General features: G+C 42.0%; 1 protein-coding gene across 3 annotated transcripts in view; it reads right to left on the reverse strand.

Annotated features, from left to right (window-relative positions):
* Positions 1–2614: 2614 nt before the first annotated feature.
* DDAH1 (dimethylarginine dimethylaminohydrolase 1) overlaps positions 2615–20067 on the reverse strand; it is a 97050-nt gene continuing 79597 nt past the window's right edge. For all 3 annotated transcript variants that reach the window (XM_039555949.1, XM_039555950.1, XM_039555948.1), the window contains 4 exons: positions 18985–19058; positions 18278–18397; positions 7622–7765; positions 2615–7200 (listed from right to left, as the gene is read on the reverse strand). In XM_039555949.1, coding sequence (XP_039411883.1) covers positions 7084–7200; positions 7622–7765; positions 18278–18397; positions 18985–19058 — 455 coding nt within the window. In that variant the 3' untranslated portion in view covers positions 2615–7083. The remainder of the gene's footprint in view (positions 7201–7621; positions 7766–18277; positions 18398–18984; positions 19059–20067) is intronic.

The following is a 20067-nucleotide window of genomic DNA, read 5'->3' on the forward strand; positions in this document are numbered from 1 at the left end:
TCTTTGCAGTAGTGCATTTGAATTTCTCAAAGCTGTACATCTCTGCATTAAATACCCAAAATACAAAGTAAACTATTTATCTCCCATTTTCCTGCAGGGCAGACCATTTTTTTTCTAAGTTCAAGTGCCTACACTGATCCTCCCTAATCTGTGTTATGCACCCAAAATACATAGAAAGCTTTCAGGTTCTCTGATACTTCCTGAGAACTGATTGTGGCACTTCTAAAACAGAGCCAGGCATCTTCCCAGCCCCTGACTCCCACCCTTGTTTATTAAATCACATGCCTCGCAGCTCTTCCTCTTCAAGGTGAATTATATCGTGGACTTTGCTGGCTCTATACAATCCTGCTGATAAAAACATCTATCATGCATTCTGGATTTAGAATATTTGTTAATAACCTTGCTCAGCAAGAGGTGCAGTTCAAAGCCATGTGATGTCTGGCCGGTTAGGCTGCTGATTCCTGAGCCGTGTAGGAGACAAACTGGAATGATTTAACTTCAGCAGTCAGGAAGAGAGCATGTGGTTAGAGAATCCAAGAATAGAATATATTTTAGCATACTTAATGCCAAAACACCCTACCAGGATTTAATGGTCCAGGCAGCAGGAAGAAGGCTATTCTCTGCATGAAACTCATTTCAGGAGAGTAACAGCCACTCAATACTCAGAAGAGAGCCTCAATGTAGAGTGAGTTAGGGATCATTTCTTTCAAAGCAGCTGGGAAGATTTTGGACATGGTGTTGTTTTATGAGTATGTCCCTCTAGTATAAATTTCTAAAGTAAATTTCCAAAATGGATTTTGAAAACAGTTTGCAACCTAGAGGTTTTTACAAAACTCCCTGTGAAGAAAATGTTGCAACACTGTCACAGTTTCTAAGAGGTCGCTCAGCTTTTCAGAGCTGTGACTGGCTCCAGGTTTTCTTCCCCTTCTGCCCTCACTGATCAACCCTCTCCAGGCAGCATCTCCGTTCTGCTCCTGATCCTTGCTCAGGGGTCTGGGTACTCAGGACAACCCCCTTCTGGAGCTGGCAGGACAGCCCAGGCCCTGTGAGAGCTGTGGGACTCTACATCACAATTCCTTAGGGAGGAGGAGGAGGAAAGCTGCCAGTGACAAAGAAGGGAAGGAGTTTGGTTTAGTTACAGATCGAGGGCCCCACCCAAACTCAATAGATATCTGCAGCGACCAGTGGAATGTTTTCAGGTACTAAACCACAGCAATCATAACTTTTTGGGGGTTAAGCTGTTAAGAGCAGCAGCATGTCTGGACTTCATGAAGCAGGAGACAGTGACTGATGTTCTTTAAGCAGCATGTACTTAGAGTGGGGACTGAATCTGTACATTCAAGTGTAGAAGTCTCTACTTGGTGAAGTAATATCCTACAGCTAAGTTTTGCAAAGAACACTCCTTGTTAAATTACTATGATTTTGCTTTTTTCAGGTTTGATATTCTGTGAGAAACTTCTTAATGTGGCAAGCAGGTGTGGCTTGTCGATATTTCATAATTTTTAATCATTGCCATTTAGAACCAAAGTCAAGTAAATTGGTACCAACTCTCTCCTGTAGACATGGGTACACACGTAAATGAAATAATTTAAAATATTAACTGCATCACACTAAATGTATTCGCATTAGGCACAGCACTGGTTTAAATATATTTGCATAAAAAGAATCACTTTAAAAAAATCACTTTTATAAGAATCACTTTTAACCAGTCTTGTAAAATCAATATAAAGGCTGTAGTTAGATCCTTTGTCTCTACTTCTCAGGCAAGGAGAATAATAGATTATGATTTGTTTAAAGTCCTATTATACTAGCAAAGTACGGTTTGAAAGTGATGTAATTATTTTGCTACAGTTCATTAATTCCTACTCTGTTAAATTATCTTGGGTTTCTTAAAAAGTTGAAAGAACAATATTGAGGCCTTGAACAATTGACTTCTGGATTGCCAGGAGATGGCACTGACGGCCCACAAGCCCCTATACACACGTTCATGAAGCCTGGAGTAACTGCATGGTCTTCCCAGCTTCTGGATCCTAATATTGGAACCTACTGGCATTAGAGCCCAAGGGTACAAGCAGAGAGTAGCCCCATGTGTGCTATTTGTAGCACACAACAGGAAGTATTTAAACATAAGACATGCAATTATCTGTCATGGTACCTCAAAGCAATGTCTGGAGTGCAATCACCTCTCCTGAGATTGTGGGGAGAAAAGACACAAGAGCTATGTGAATAATTGAACCATAATGGGAATGCCACTAAACCTTTGTAGTTTCACCTTTTGTAAGTTACAGTAAATACAGGCACTACAGAGAAACATACTGTACTATGCTAACATCTGTTCAGTTACCTTGGACAGTAATTCAATTAATCACAACCACTCACAGGCAGTAGCTCCTCTCTATACATTATTCTTAAATGTAGAGTCTAAAATTATTATTTGTTTTTAAAGAGTCAGTATTTCTCCTAACAGGCTTAAGGATTTTTTAGTGCTAGTGTCTATAATCGGCTTTACTTCTAGGTATGCAATAAGCCTGGGAATAAAAAGACAGCATGAAACAGTACTGAATTAAATACATATCCTTTCAGTTCCAAAACAAGAAGCACAAACTACACAGGGCACGGTACAACTGACACTTTATTCCTTCGTGATGGGGATATATAGTATTGAAACTGCAAGAGCCACAAAAAAAATTAAATCAAAGTGCAAACCTCTAGTAGAACTGATTATGGAACATATTGATGTTTTTGGCACAAAAAGTGGGGAATTACATACTGCAACAAGATTGTAAGTTTACTGAATGTAACGCTTCTGTGTTCAGTAGTCACATTTGTGCACTGCAGAACAATACAATGTAAAACAGTGACTAACACGATTCACATACAGCTCTATACAATTTACATCACACGTCCAGTTAAAACTTCTCTGAAAATACATGAGATCCACTGATACTTTGTTCACAATCACTTAACAAATACCATTCTTTAAGCAGGCTTATCTTTTCAGCTTCCTTATTGATAAAAGCAAAAATAGACAATCTTAAATAGTAAATTATTTTCCTCAAATGGCTCCATGTGGATGTTTTCTATTAATTTGGCTCTGACTTCATTGATACAACATATATGAAGCTGAACAAAATCAAAAGCTCATTTTTTTCCATCTTTTCCAATTTGCTGTGAACAAACAGCATTCTGTGTACTGGCTTTTTGTTTTCAAAACTGGACATAGTGGTACATATGAGCTCTATTCCTATCACATGAAAATCACAAAAAAATCAGAGCTTAGCTTCACACAGTGGCATCTATTTAAAACTGAATATTAGCATGGTAAACACAAAAATACATAAATGGAAGAATTCAAGTTTATCTCATAAGGTACAGTATGCATTCACATTTTCATTACAGAGGGAGACACTGTATTCACATTCTGTGTAAGAAAGAAACCCACATATCACAGATCTCCCTAAACTCTTAGCAAAGATAACATCCATGAAGTATCTATAATGCACATTGTAGCTCTTTCATTTCAACTGAGCTAAACTGACTGCTGAAAGGAAAAATCCTTTGATGAGTAATTCAAGCCCCATGGCTGAGCTATTACCACAAGAATTTCTGTACTGGCCTGCTCTGTCATACAGCCTCACAGTTGTTATCAAGAGTTTTATGTGGGCAACTATCAGTGTTCAGTGTCTCATCTCCTTTTTTGGTTTGGGATTTTATTTTATCATTTATATTAATCAAGAATGATGATTTGTATCAGGCATCTGAGAAATGTTCTGGTGACAAAATGTACAGGACATGCATTAGATGCACATGTGTCACTGCAGAAATGTCCTCACAACTGAATTCTTTGTTTGGGCAACAGAAAAAAAAAAAAAAACAAACAGCAAACAGCAAGAACATGAAGCATTTGGCATGATTTTAGTTCTTAGTACCATACTGAAAATACATAAACTGAAGTGCTCATAATGTTTTTATCTCTAATGCCAGAATAAAGATTAGCACTAGAAGCTGTGAGGTGAGGGTGATCCCACTAACCAGCTTAGGTAACTCTTTTCAACAAGAGCATCTATGTTAAGAGGCTGCGATTCCTACTGAGGTCAACAGAGAGAAAGCAGGTGTGGTTTTAGAGCACCTAAATTCTGTGCCTGAAGTTGGACAGTTTGAATACAACACCTGAAGGAATTTGGGTCCCTCAGCCACTCCCTTGCTTTCTGTATACCACAATGCAGCCCTGAAGCCAAGGAAATCTCAATGGCAAGAGATGAAAAACCAGCCTCTCTGTCTACATAGCTGCTTCTCAGCACTGAAATCCCGACTCCTCCTCCCCCTCCCCTAGTGAGCATGGGCAATTCACTGTCACCCATTCTACGGCTTTCAAGCACACAAGGTAACAACAGTGTCACCAGAAATGGTTCTTTTTTTCTGGAGAAATCTTAAAAAGAGGTCACCCTCGTTCCTCTCTGGATCTACAGCTCCTGCTGACTGTCATCCTTACAGCTCAAAATAAGTTGCTCAGACCCAAAGCAGCCCCTTCAGTTTCTCTTCTCTCCTGGCACCTGCTCAAGGAGGAAGTAAGTTTAGGAGAGTCCATCATGGCTTGGGATACTTTGGAACGAACAGTGAAGAAGGAGAAGTGAAGAAAAAGACTCAAGTAAGAACTGAGGCAACAGAAGGCAGAATCACTTGGGATTAAAAGAGAAAAGTGCTCATCATGCCTTGATGAGCAAACTAGAAATGAGAGTCTGAGGAAGGAGACAGGTGAAAGATGAGAGAGGGTGGAAGAAGGAAAAAAAAAATACAACAGAAATATTTAACAATAAATAAAATAGAAATCCTACAGCCTAACACTCCCAGTGCAGCTGGATGCTCTGGCTCCCTAGTAAGAGGAGGGAAGAGGGACTGAAGGACACGGATAGGGGCCAGGCCCCAGGAGGTACATGGACAAGTCGGGCTGGGGGGGGACTGTTTCAGCTTTGTACGACAGCTCCCACCGCTGCACAGGTTTTTAACAGAGTACAGCTTGCCTTTAGGTGCTCACAGCTCAATACTGCAGGGCCACTTTTTGGCACAAAATCTCTGTTTAATGTCAAGTTATCTTAAAATACGTGACACTTTATTAAATATTTAAAAAGCACCAAGGGAAGGCAGAAAATGATTCCCCACTGCAACATTTACATCCTTAGAGCCTGATCACCTGGCTCAGGTTTAAATGATGGTGCATGGGAATGGAAGGGACAAAGGGGAAACATTGGGATAACCCTTTGGTTAGTAGAGTCATAGGCAGAGTCATAAATAGAAACCCCCCCCTCCCACTTGCTGTTTGGCTGGCTGAAGAACTTCCTTTGGGACACGCTCTTTCCACATACCATTTATTTGCTCGTCACTGCTCTCTTCCCCACGATCCCTCGTGTCATCACAACCTACAGTGCACCCACGAAGCACAAGGGGTACCCTGGTAGCTGCCAGGAGGTTTTCCCCCCATTACCACTGAGATGCAGGGTGAGATATGCTGGAGAGAACCTACGAGTATGAGTACTTGTGTTTTCTCCCTTATTAGCACACAAAGCCAGCACACAGGTTTCCCAAGGATATCCCGGTGTGTACTTGGTTAATACTGTTTGTTTTCCTGCAGACCATATTGCCCGAGCCCCCTCACTCCCTACTGTACCTCAGCAACATGCCACAAGTGGTTCAGGAAAGGTGGAGGAGATGTCTAGGAAGCTGATAACATGTTCAGACTATTTGTCTGTCTCTGGAGAGTTCCCACTACTGCCTCTGTTTGGGAATTTCTCCCATCTTTAGTTTACAAATGATTTAACAAGAAGCATGTGAATACAATGGTGTGTGTTTCACTTTGTGGTGGTGAAAAAAAAAAAGCTGTGACTCAGTGGGTAAACATGTGGAATTTGCTACAAAAATTGTATTTGCCTTAACTGAATACCACAGTGAATACTCATGCCACTAAAAAAATATAAGATGGTTATTGTTCCAAGGAAAGCTGTCCCAAGGGCAGATAAAGTAAAAATGCCAATCTTCCAGGAAAAAAATAGCTTCCCTTATTCATGGGCATAATCCAGGAATAGCTGTCCTTCAACTCCTTCTATCACCCTTTTCTTTTCAGTTTTGCTAGTAAGTGGCCTCCAAAAGAAGAGAAAACAGAAAGGAGAAGTAAATAAATTTTAAGATGTAAACAAAGAGATTTAACTCCCCCATACTTTAGATTTCTTTTGTAGGTTAAACTTTTTCAAAAGCATCTCTGCCTTTAATTTTTGTGGTCCAGAGGCTTCCTAGGATCTGGCCTTTTTAAAAACTTCTCTCCCATTCTCACCACATTGAAAGTCATGGTCTTAGCAAGAAACTGGGACCTGAGTTTGCAGGAGGCAACTTGTGTGGCTGCACTACTCTCTTCTTCTGTCGTGCAAGTTTCCCAGGCAATCATTGCCCTTGAACATTCCCATCAGAGGAAGCTTTTCCAAAGTTGGTACCTGGTGCCTGAAGCAGACTCCAGCCACAGCTCTGCCCAGCAGCAGCACTGTGATATGGCCAGGACAGTGAGCACTGCCCACTGTTCCAGCTAGTGTACGGAAAGCTTCCCTACCACACAAGGTACCCGGCTCATGAGCCCACCGAGTTTTCTTCAGTCCCCCCAATACCTTGCACTACTGAAAGTAGAAGACTGAGGAAGGAAAAAGACATGTAGAACAAGGAAGCAAGAGAAAAGAAGACAGAAGGGAACAGTGCAAAGACAACAGAGGTGCTTGAAATACTGAGAATTAGCTGGGTTTCACAAAATTTTCACACAGATATGTTAAATCACTAAAGCTAAGGGTTAGCCATTATAATTATCTTCTGCTAGCCCATGGGACTAACTTACTTCAGAGTTATGTGCTCCCAAAAAACCCTACATCCACCTTAAATACCATCTGCAAGGACATAATAAAAATTCACAATGCAAAAAATTGTAAACAAGGGTTAGTAGCACAGTGGTACAGTAGATTGTCAATAAAAACAATAAAAGTGTGGATACAGATTCGTCTACCTTGTGTGTAACATTATTGCCAGTTACAAGGGAGGGACTCTGTAAACTCATAATTCTGAAGCTTTGTTAATAAGCACAGAGCAACAGGTGAGTGCCCCATCTACTTTCTCCAGTTCTGTGTTGGCTATTGGAATCAGCATGTGGTCCTTCAGTTTTTCAAATACCTGTTAAGAAAGAAAATGTAAGGGAAAATCATTACACTTTACACCTCCGTTTTCCCTTTTCTCTAAGTATTTACAGAATGAACAGACATGGATTTGTCAGCAGGTGCCAAGCCATCCCATCACTGTTAATCAACATGAACATTTACAGGGCACGTGGCCTTCTGGCTATGGGATTCACACACATCATACTGCAGCAAGGGAGCTGCTGCTACATCCAGTTATGTGGAAAGGGCACCACAGGCACAAGTGACCAAGTCTCACCAATAGTGGAGCTGAGAACAGAGCCCAGGCCTCCCAGCTGTTGCCATCTGCTATTTCCACAAAGGGAGACCACAGCCCATTCTGAAAAGCACCCGATTTCAATCCCCAGCAACCTCCCAGCGAGGTGGGGATGCCGGAGCACCCCCAGCGTGGCTCTCACCTTCGCGCTCTCCGGGTACTCCTCGGGGGCTCGGTGCAGCAGGACGTGCCCTTTGCTGGGAATGTTTAAGTAGACGCAGTTTGCTGCGGCATCGTCAGGCACTGTCAGCTTGTCGTAGCGGTGGTCGCTCATCTGTTGCATGGTCTGCCAGGAGACATGAAGTGCAGCTATTTACATCAAACACATCAGCAGTCCCAAACAAATGGGAGGACAAAATCTTCAAAAATAGCTAACTGTGATTGTCAAGGCAGTCAAGGGCCATTTTGCTATGTGGCAAGTAAGGATATCTCCTTTTATGTCTGCCCTTTAAGGAAGAATCTACGAAACCTATCTGAAAGGAGCAGTAAAAACCTTTGTGCAATGGTTCCTGCAAGCAGCAGGATTAAGTAGGGCACTTGGTAAGCATCCTCTGTGGGGTCTTTTCCTCAAGGATTGCACACCGAGTATGCAAAACCGCTCCTGACACTGATTGAGACTATAGGTGCTCACCACCTTCAAAAAAAGGAACCATTGTTCAATATTTATATAATGAGCATGAACTAAACCAAACAGGACAGGAACGGTTCCCAGCTTGGATATCAGCCCAATCTTAATTCTTTTCAAGGACCTCCGTTCTGCTTTGCAAGCAGTTACTCTTTCACTAAGCACCTGTGCTGGGGAGCGAGCGGGCACGTCTGCGCTAATCCTCGTTCCCAAGGGGACAACACAATAAACCCCTTGCAACAGAAGAGCTGCTGGGTTTCAGAGGTCTGGGTTATAAATATAAGGCTCATACACAAAGGTAGAGCCTGGCTGGCTGGAATTTCAGAGACAGAGACTCTCAGGACATGACAAGCATGCAATCCCATGTTTTGGATCAGATCCTTTTTTAGTAAGGATAGGAAAAGCCTGAAGACAAGATGCCTAACTCCCCATTGTAGCATTGCAGCTTTACATCAGCTTTGGCCTCACAGAGACCAAGAGTAATGCAGAATTGAACAAGGCTCAAAATCCAAAACTTTGGTCCCTCTGAAAGCCTAATTAAATGCAAGTGTTCCTGTTTCTCCCCCAGCCCACCTATGTTCCCACATACATTGCAAAGATGCAAACAGAAAGAAAAGGCTTTTTTTCAGCTTAAAATATTCACATTAATATTATCTTTAGAAAAGCCTCGTATTTTGTTAACTAGATTTTTCAACTAGATTCCCTTCTCAGGGAGAACCCAGAGATTTACATCACACAGCAGAAAGCAGACTTCAATTTTAGGCACAGTTAAGTTTGTCATTAAGTTGTTTGCAAGATCATTAATCTGTACTACTTCTCATTCATTAAAAAAATACTACATGTAGCTGATCTATAACAGGGTCTACAACATAGAAGCAACAAAAAACTCATGCTTGCCCACACCTATGGTAAGTAATTCCTTTATAGGTCTGGATACATTTTTCAGGTTCTGGCCTGAGTCATCCACATCCCGCAGAGAACATGAAACTCACAACAAAGAATGCCATGCATTCTTGAGGAAGTGTTATCAGATTGTCATTTCTTGTTCCTTCTCATGTTATGAAACTCTCCCAAGTTCCCAAGGACACATCTACCTCCATAAAAGGTTAATGTGTTTTTCTGGGAAAAAATCCTTGCACCTTTACTTCACCAGATGTAATTTTGTATTTTCATGTGCTTTAGCAGAGTTGATTTTCTTTTTTGTAATTTTGTTTCTGTTATGTTGCCAAGATGTGTTTTATTCTGCTTTCCTTGATGTTGCAGACATCCAGCAGCAGGAGACAAGCCCTAGTGTGGCTCTTCTACCTGGTAACCACGGTCAGCAGACATGTCCTCTACCAGCAGCTTCCCTTCCTACGTAATGTTTTTAAGTCTTGACTAAGCAAACATTTATTAAATCTGTACATGTATCAGTAGAAAAGCCACTATATCTGGATTTCACTAAGCTCCCAAACAGTTGTTCTTCCTTCACTCCTTGTTGGAAACATAATTCTGATATTGTAGGTTTTCTGTAGGAACAGCTCATTCATCAGAAATACATTGTGAATCACTGCAAAACACTTCCATATGGAATTATGAAAAATTCTTAAGCTGAAGGGTAAAGACAAGTCTCCCATTCATTTGCTTCTGCAAAATGCTGAAGTGAGAACTGCAGCAGCAAGCAGAAATAAAGGACAAGTGGCAGGGCTCTAGTGCCTCAAGGACCGGCTTTGGGAAGCCTGGGAGATGATGCTAAAGGGCACGTTAAGAGGATTGTTTTCAATATTAAAAAACACACAAATGGTGGCTGAATTAGTTCAGAAACAAATGAGAAACCCTGAGTGAGACAGTGAGACAAAGCAGCACAGGAGTTTCAGGGGACAGCTGTGACAGTGGGACTCGGATCTCAGCTAGCTGGAACAACACCACAAGAAAGCTTTTATTGGTAACTGGAGGTTTGACAATACAAGATTACTCTCTTCCTCAGCTCTTAAGATGAAAGGCAAATCATATTTGCAAGCTTTCATCGCTATTATAACTATGCCTGACTGTTGCAGTAAAATTTTAAAAACCACTTTTAAAATTTTAAAAATCACTTATTTGAGAGAGTGCCCAGGCAATAACACCCCAAACCTGCCCCACAGGGAGGCTCTGGATGCAGCAGAAATGCACCAATATGACACAATCACAGTACTTTACAGACCCTTGTGGTTTTCTATATTTCTATTATGTGAAGTCATTAAGTACATGTGCCTGGCCAGATTTACTCCAGGGCAGAGAAAAGGAGATAAAAGCAAGGTCCTTTGATTGTATTTTCTATCAGATACATCCCAAAATAAGATGCATTTATAGAGGGCTGGCTTTCTGTCCACAAATGTTGTACAACCAGCTACGTTAAGAGCCAGGCATTTCCCGCGTGCCTAGTTTTTCTGGGAATTTTCTTCAGCCTAAGGAGGGTAATTTTCACTGCACATTCTCTCAGCCCTTAGTCATGCTTTCCTTATGTTGAAGTCATTCACATAGCCTAAAATGCCTTCTCTATAGTTTTTTTTACAGTGTGTCCTCAGACAACTGAGGTAATGGATAAGCTAAATAATCCTAACTATGAAGCAGCATTATGCATGAAGGAAAAATGTGTATGCTTTTTGGGACTATTATCACTGACAGAGCTAAGATGACTGCATGCACTTTTAAAAGAGGCCAAGCCTAGCTACAAATTTTCCCCCCTCCATGAGGAAGGCCCCAGTCTAGGCCCTGCTGCCTACTCACTCTGAGACCTACTCACATCCAGATTGCTGCAGGACAGAGAGCGACCAAACCCACCTGCAATGCACATTTCCATCTCCAACTCCCCACAAGCAAAACCAAACATACACTGAATGTTCCTCTTGCTAACAAGGCGTTGAACACCACACTTAAAAATGCCTATGTGATGCTGACAGAGAAGCAGAAGCCAAGATTTCCAGGGTTTGATGTTTATATTGATTACCCCTTTTCTTCTGACCCCTAACATTTAAAAGAAAAATCAAATCTAAGCTCAAGTTGAATGCATGTAACCCTACACCCACGGGATCATTCCCTCACCAGCTTTCAGCTATCTTTTCTTAAATCCTTCAAGTCAAAGTATTCTTCAAAGAAAACTAGTCACGTCAAACTATTTAAGATATTTTTTCTATCCCATCTCTTTTGTTTCTTTCCAAGCACATTGAACTTTGGCCTGTTTTGTGCTGATGCTTAAGCGGCCTTTGGCCCGGGATCCAAGAGAATGAAAGGTGTGAGAAAAGATTAAACTACATCAAGGTTTTGCCTATGATGACAAAAATGAAGTATTTTTGTGGTGCAGGGCAACTAAAACTGATGAGAAGAATAACAGCAATAGGCAGTCACATTCCCCCAGGCTGGATGAGAGTTTGGAAGGACAACATGTTTCTTTTCTGCTTGGAGGAAAGACCGCTTGTCTGGGAACAACATCAGGTCTATGCCCTTACACAACAAAGGCAAGAGATGAGGACAGGCACCTGGCCAGTGCATTGCCATCTGGAGGGATGGCTGAGAAAGGTAAATTAGTGCTTGCTACCTGGAAAATACTGCTGACTGCCAAATCTGCTTTTTTAAAATCCTTGCAGCACCTGGAAGAGCTTCTTTTTTAGTGCTGCATGGTGGGGTGTCTCCAGCCTCAGGTGAGAGGTGATGATACCCACTTTTGCATCTCAAGATAGGGACTGGAGGTGACCAAGATTTGGTACATGGTTTCCAGGAACATCAACTCATCAGCTGTCATACAGAGTGATACCAGCTCAGCACTGTCCTAGGCCCAGGGGTCTGCCCAGTTTGCTTTTGAACACGTAGCAAGGTAGCTACAGAGTTCAGACAGGTCTTGTGCAAGGAAACATTTCTTTTCCTTCCTGTTTTTGAACCCGCCCCTTTAGAGTTTATCTTTGCATACTTTTAGAGCTCGCCTGGTTCTTGCACTGGAAGAGACAGTGAACAATTGATCCCCGGTCACCTTTTCCACATCATTCCTGACTTTTTAGGCATCTATGATCCCATCTTAGTTGTCTTTTTTCCAGGTTATAGCCATAGCTTGCTTAGTTTGTCTCCTTAGGCAAGCTGTCCAGGCATCCATCACTCCTTACTGAACTTTTCTGAATCTTTCCAGTTATACTTTACCTTTTTTGAAATGAAGGGCCTGTGCATGCAAAAAGCACACCAGAGACAACATGCTGATGCGCCACAGCTTTATCAGTGGCATAATGACATTCTCTGTTTGGTTTTCAGCTGAGCTAGAAATTTCAACAAGCCCAGGATCTCATTTCTGCAGTAATGATCAGTCAGAGCACATTATTTCATGTGTGATGTTCAGAGCAACATCAGAGTAACATTCAGAATTGTTATTCTCTCTGTCCCTGCTGCACATCACTTTACACTTAAACTGAAATTCATGCACTGTTTTATTACCCTGCCTGTCCTCTAAGTTCCTTCCTCATTTCTTCATATTTAGAGAAACAATTGGCACTGGAGAGAGAAAGCAGCAGCCTTTGGGTTCAACACAAGAAAATGCAGGACAGAGTGGGGCTGGTAAGCTGTGCCACAGTGCCACATGGCTTGAGCAGGGACTCAGCAGCTTCTCAGAATTTCCTTGAAACACAGCAGTGACCATGAAACACTTGGCTAGGCTGACCAGAGGGGACAGAAGAACAGAGCTGGAAAAGCCAGGGACCTTGCTGGAATATCGAGATCTATGAGGAGTGTCCCCCCTGACATGCAGACAAGCAGGAGAGACAACAGAGTAGTAGACTCAGTAGGAAGGGGACATCACAGCCACTTTGAGCAGCATAAATCAAAGGAGAATGATCTGAGCCTTCCTGTCAGGTACCTAAAGTCTGATAGAGATACAGGATAGGACAGCACAGACCTACAGATGCAAACTACATTCAAGATCTCTGTGAAGCCAGCAGTGCCCCGGTCTGCCATGGTCAGTACGCCAAACTTCTTAGTCCATACACAGCCAGAGTGTTGCTTTAATTTCCGCCTACCACCCACGGTCTCAGCAGCTGGGCTTTGGGCTTTGCCTCCCTGCTGCACCCTCCCAGTCATGTTTTCCAGAAGGAAGAGTTCTTTTAAGCAACATCTCCCACCCTGCTCCTTGGCTTTTCCTGGCGCACGACGCCTTTTGCATCACCACAGATGTGATGGGCACTGAGTGTTGTTCATGTACACACCTGCACTGCTCTGCCCCCAAGCCACCAGCCCTCATGGCCACACTGTCACCTGCCTGCCAGCTCTGCCAAGGACCACTGCAAAGGGAAAGCATGACCTGAGAAGGACAAAAGGAAGTGGATTACGTGGGCTGTTGTTTTCAGTCGAGAAGGCGAGAGCACGAACATCCTGTCTTTTGGAACAGGAACCCAGGGAGAGAATAGTCAAAGGGAAAAAAAAGAAGCAAAGGAATAGAAACATGAGTCCCCATTTACGCAAGGCAAATGACATCTTCTCAGTCAGCCTCTGAGCCAGCTCCTGAGGCTGGCAGCCTTACTGGTGAGGAAAAACATGTATTGAAAGGAACACTTTCCTCACCCTTTAAAAACAAACAAACAAACAAACTAAACTGATTAATACAATAACCTCTAGTCTATAAATATATACTTTTGAGTCTTTATCTTCCAAAAGACTAGATTCTTCTGCACATATGCAAACTGAACAGCACTAACACTCAGGTAAGTGCAGTGTCTATTACAACATCTAAAATAAATTAAAACACAACTAGTTGACCTTTTTAAGGTAAGAGGTAATCTGGCACTCAATGAAGACCTACATCCTCTGAGATGATGTATACCCCTAACTCGTAAAGCAATGAAGAATCAGAAGGAGATAAAGAAAAGTGCATAGAATTTTATAAATTGATTAATTTTCCTATCTACAAGGCTGAGAAAAGCAGTCTCATTTTTTAATGTTTAGCTTTAAGGGGAAAGTTCTCAATGGTTCTTTGTATTTCCCTAACCTTTCTTCGTTCCTGCATTACAAAAAAATCAGCATTCATCTGCACTTTCTGCTAATTCCCTACCTGATGTCATCTTCTTTGAGTTATTAATATTAGTAGTGATTTCCACAGCAACCCATTGTGATAGCATAAATAGAGGATTATGACTTCATGTGGGGAATAAGCAGAGGCACAAATGATGAATTCTTAAGGAAGGAAAGATAATGTTTTCATGCAAACTTGTGCATTACTAGAAAAGACAGTTACTACACAGAGAACAGGAAGAGCAGATTTAGCTGAGCCTTTTCCTGCTGCATGGCAGTACAGGCTGTTTTCTAAGAACACCAGAGAGATGAAGTTTTCCCTTAGGTGTCTGTTCTGGAGGTACTTCTGTGGCGGAGCTGGGAACCCCTCTGCTTTATCCAGGCACTGTAACCCTCCTCTCATGCAGGGAAACAGTACTCAGCTCTTCAAAGCTGGCACATTGCAGAGACTTCAGTTACACAAGATGGAGTAAGAACAAAAGGCATTTAATCAAAGGAATGGGGGCAACTGCCAATGTGAGAACAACTCCTTGTGCTCAAGTCTTTAAAAGCTCTGCTCTGATCAGAGCTTGGATACAGACCAAGGGCCCAGTTACCCAAAAGAGACTCCTTTCTATTTTATCCTTACGATGCGGTTTTGATAAGCCTCCCTTGACCACTGTCAAAACAACTGCATTAGCAATAGCGTCCTCCAGGGAATAATTTAGGGGATGAATGAGCAGCTCCACTCCCAACAGAAGATATTGAATGAGAGAGTCAAGAACAAGGCAGGATGATCATGTCCAAGCTTTTATTGAAAGCAGGAGGAAAAAAGAAAGGTATTTGCTAAAGTCATGTCACTGCACTACTGCAGATACTTCAACACACTCCTGACCATAAAGAAATCCCATTGAATAATGAGGCTGGATTCCAGGATACCAAGGACCAGCATCAAAGTGCAGATGTCACCACTGCTCTGGGTCCTGCTGGGCCAAGTCTGTGAGGGGACATGAGGGGTTACACAATCAGCTGCATCACCTGCTCTGCCTTGCACCCTGACTGGCTCAGTCCTGACATCTTCCACAGCCACACTGCCTCTGTAATTAGCATCCACTCCTCTCAAATGACCAGCTGAAATCCCACGTTTCACATGCCACTCCATTATTCCAGGTCTCAGAGTGATTATGCCAGACTCAGCTGACTGCAGGATTGAGCTCAGGCCATATGGTGGGATGAGTGCCCTCCCTTCCAAGATCCATCACCAATCCCCAGACACCCTGCATTACCCCAGATCAGTGGGGTCACACCAAGGCTTTCTCTATGAGCCCTGTGGGGAGACCCTCGGGCTGGTCCTGCACTACTGTAGATATATCTGTACTATAGATTTTGGTCAATGCCTGCTATCAGAGCCTACCCAAAGGACAGACTCATTTCTAAACAGGTGAGAGAAGAACTTTATTAGTAGGAACTTGCTACAAATACAATCCATACTGCTTGCAAGGGAATAGTTGAGCTTGTCAAAGCCAGGAACAACATGTGCAACCCTCAGATCCTTTGGGATTACTATTGAGTTATCCAAAGGGTGACAGAGATGGTTTGATCAAGGACTGTGTCCACAATCATCTGTTGCTGTCCAAGTCTTCCCTCATCACAAAGTGGAGGGAAATTGTGCTCTGTATCAAGCAATACCAACAGCCACAAATGTGGCTTTTCTGGATTTAGCATAGAGCAAGACATTACAGAAAGGAGTGTGCAACAGTTCCCTTCATCACCTTGCCTAGCTTTTGCTTTTGCTACTGGAACCTGAACTGGATTAAGTCCCGGGCCAGTTCCTGTTCTTCTGCTGTCCCAACAAGACCCCAGGGCTGTGTCCCTTGTTGGGGAAAAAGTGGTGCAGAGTGTTCACCTGCAGCACTGCCACATCACCTCCCTACACTGGGACCGGCACTGTCACACTCACAATAAAGATCAGCAACTCTGACAGTGCAGGATCAGAGCCCAAAGGTGACATATTTATAGGAAATCCTGGCCTCACCAAGGGAACTGAAAAATAATCCCAGGCTTCATTGTCTCAATAGCCATGGCCAATGTTCAAATGTGGATTACATGTACGGAATTATAAACAGGTTTAACTACAAGAAGGAATTAAATGCATGCTGAAAACAGCAGAGGGAAGTTAAAGTTTCAGATGTGATAGTCACCAGAGGCCCCAGTACTTTCTGCACTTAATCTGTCTCTTTCTTTCACCAAGTTTCCTCAAGTGCCACTTTTCAGCTGCAGTCCAAATAAATACACTACACTTGCCAGAACCTGAAGAGGATTTAATGGTTAAAATGTCATTTCTGATTTATTATCTGCTTCTAGCATGTGGTCTATTATCCTAAACTCTGTGGATTCATTTCCCAGCTCACTTGCAGTGCTTCACATTACACATACTGCACTGAACTCACGATCAATTGCACTTGGCCATATGTGAGCACCAGATGTAATTTCTTTTTTTGTTTTTAAAGTATTGTAAGGATACATAAGTTGCACCGGTAAGAACAATCAAGAAAAATTTCTATTTCAAACAAGATTGTTAATAAGAAGATAAATCCTATTTTAAATGTAAAATATTAGCATAGCATGATGTAGGCAGCTCACTTGCAGCAGTTGCCTAACGTGACATGTGAAAACAACTCAATTACCAGAGATGGTTAAAGACAGGTCAATCATCTTGCTTGTATGACTGCATTTCCAGTCATGAAAAATGGCAACATGAAGGAGGGGTTTAAAATAACAAGCTATTCCAATAAAGGAGTGGCATGTTGGGCTGTGCCAGGCAATGGACTCAGCAGAAGCTCCGGGGACTGTACTGCCACAGACTCTGCGGGGTAACAGAACAGCTGACAGCACTGCTACAGCTCAGCTGATCTGCTGAAATCCAGGGAGCAGCTTTTAATTCCAAGTGTCAGTGCCTCAAAGATCCTCTCGCACTTGCGTTTCCACAAGACTGCAAGAAGCTGACTGCCAACTGAATTTTTTTTTGTTTTGGAGGCAAGTAAACAAATACATTGTCAAAAAGCAAGAATTCAAATGTTAGGGTAAGCTGGTGATCAGCAGCGCTGCAAGTGCCATCATTTCCAAGACAGACAGTTTACCCATTTGTTTGCCAATAAGTTCTCTGAAGAGATTTAGACTCCTGGAGAAACAGCCAGATCCAACTCACTGGAACATGTTCTGTGTAACTCCAAATGTTGCTGTGACATGGCTGCCTGATGTAACCTGTCAGCTCTCTAGGAGCATGAGAGCAGCACGTGCTATGGGACAAAACCCTGCTCCAGGCCAGACTCCCAACCTCAGGTGGCAGGGTGTGAGCAAACATTATCCTCAGACACATGCAAACGTGCTGCTCAATGTCCAGTGCAGAGAAACACACTGAAAACTGACAGAGTTGATTTATTTTTAAAAATATATCCACCAACAATCAGAGATTGCTAGAGTATCTTGCTAATTACCATGTTCTTTTAAAAATGTATCTGCTTATTACTGTACCTTGATTAATGCTGGTGTTTACTTGATGGGTAGTTACCAGCAATATTTGATCAACTTAGACAAAAAATATTTTTGGTTACTGCAAACATGATTTTGGCACTGCAACATGATTAGCCAAGCTGTGCAGAAGGGTTTAATCAAACTGATGAGTTCTCAGATTAGCCCTGGCTCAAGTTCAAATCGCAGCACTGAGCAACAAGTATTGTAGTTGAATTTTGCTCGTGTTTATAAACACTCTATACAAGTGTAGGGCCTCTCCCTCCTTCTTCATGACAGAACAATTACTTCCCCTCTGTGAATTCTAAAAGACAAGTTTCCTCATGGCAACATCTGAACTAAATATCTCCACTGGTCTGATTATATCTCCTTCCTCCCTTCTAATACCAAATTATCACATTTTCAGTCTACAAAGCTGTGAATAACAACCTGCATAATCCATTTATTTCCTTAAGATAACTAAAGTTAAATTAGCATCACCATGGTCTTGCCTGATATAGACATTTTTTATGGTTTGCACACCCAGGAGACCCTAACGTGTACTTCTTGCTCCCTCTTTCACTGATCTGTATGTATTTTAAAATTCCAGCATCCTTAAGCAGATATTAGAAAAAGACCAGAAAGAGACTGCTGTTTAGATTCTTTTCTTATGTGCTTTACCTTCAGGGCTTTCTGTGCAGCTTCACTTGATCCGATAGCAATCAAGTTTGGTCCAGCCATGCTGCAAAAGCTCTTCAGATGCAAAGAATCATGAACAGGGACTGTGGAGACAGCATAATCCTGTATGGGAGTAAAGAATGGTGCTATAAATATTTTTAAAGTGTCCTAGTTCCATAATTATATGGAGGCATTCCGTAATTAATTTTACTCTCTGCAAATTTTCAACCTCAGGGCACAGTGTCAACTGTTTAAGTATGACACTCTCCTCTGGACCAGCTTGTCTTGTCTGGAGACTGGCATAAAATCCAGAACATGTTTCAAATACTACTATTGTTGCGACTATAAAGAAATACATTAAAAAGCTTAATTAAACAGTTTGTACATAAAACCTCTCCAGGGACCAGCAGAAAGAACACCGGGCTGATAGATGAGAATATGAAGAATGTGTTTATGTGCTCTCAAAAAATAACAGCCTCCCACTATCCAACTGATTTTTATGCAGCAATCTCACATTTCAGATCCAACTTCGGTATCTACTACTTTACAAGATGCTCAAACCTTTTCAGCAACTTGTACCTTTGGGGTTTTTTTTAATCAGGTCTTAAATAAAGTACATGAGTATGACAAACATCTTGGCCACTACAATTACTAAATTAGTGCAGTGAATGACAGCTTGTATTTCCTGTGGCATGAATGAATCTACAAACCTTAAATGTGTCAGCCAGAATTTCTGCACCACGTTGATTTGTCCGCCTGGAAAGACCTACGAAAAATTCTCTGCCTGGAATGAAAAAAGCAGACCAGCTTTAGAGACATTCTGAAGCAATCTTTCATGTATTTTCATCTTCTATATTTCTTTTCTCAAGATGAGTAGTTAAACTGAAAATTCAACATAAAAGAATGCAACCTGCAATTGTGAGCTGATAATCTAAAGCAATTAATCTTTTACCAGAAGACACATTTCAGCAGAAGCATAAATAGCTTCCTCTTCTAAATCTCTGCAGTGGTCATTGGGTCAGGAAAGACAACAGCTGGGCTGGATTAGTATACCACTGATTGACCATTTCACTCTCCCTCTGAGATTTCCTCTGGTCTCAAGGCAGATCTGCAATCACCGGCATCCTCCAGCACCAGAGAAAATCAGTGCCGGATCTGCACTGCCTTAGAAAGGCCTTCCTTCCTGGTCTGCCTCTTTCCCTGTGGTGAGCTAAGGCAAGCAGCCAGGCTACTGTGATGCTGATCAAAACAAACAGGCTCATTCAGCACAGGCAGGGAGCGATGCTGTGTGCAGCCGATGTGAGAAAATGCCTAATGGGTTTAATGACACAAAAAACACAGGCAGTATCTTCATCTTTGAAGTCAACCATGCATGTAAGGTGTCTGGCTCATGACATATGACAGGCAACTCCACCACTTTACTGATAAACTAAAAATGCATTTTTTTGCATTTAAGTCCTTGAACTAGTGACAATTGTCTCCATCAAGCTTTTACAAGTCCTGAAAACGAGTCTGGTGAATGTTAGCTGCTTGTAATAAGAAATATGAAACAGCCCCAGACAGCTGACTATTGAAAGCATTTTTGTTATTGGCACTTTACAAGCTAAAATAAAATCTGTATGCACAGTGCTGTTCTTTGTAGTGTGTGTACTGCTGCTCCATTTATTCAGGTATTAGGCAGCACATTGAGGGCTGCACTGAGAACTCATCTCTCAGCTGCCTTTGTGACATTTAGTAAACAACCAATTCGACAAACCACAGGAACGACATTTTATTATGCTGGTGTCAAATGA

This window comes from Corvus cornix, chromosome 8 (assembly GCF_000738735.6).
Source record: "Corvus cornix cornix isolate S_Up_H32 chromosome 8, ASM73873v5, whole genome shotgun sequence".
Taxonomy (NCBI): domain Eukaryota; kingdom Metazoa; phylum Chordata; class Aves; order Passeriformes; family Corvidae; genus Corvus; species Corvus cornix.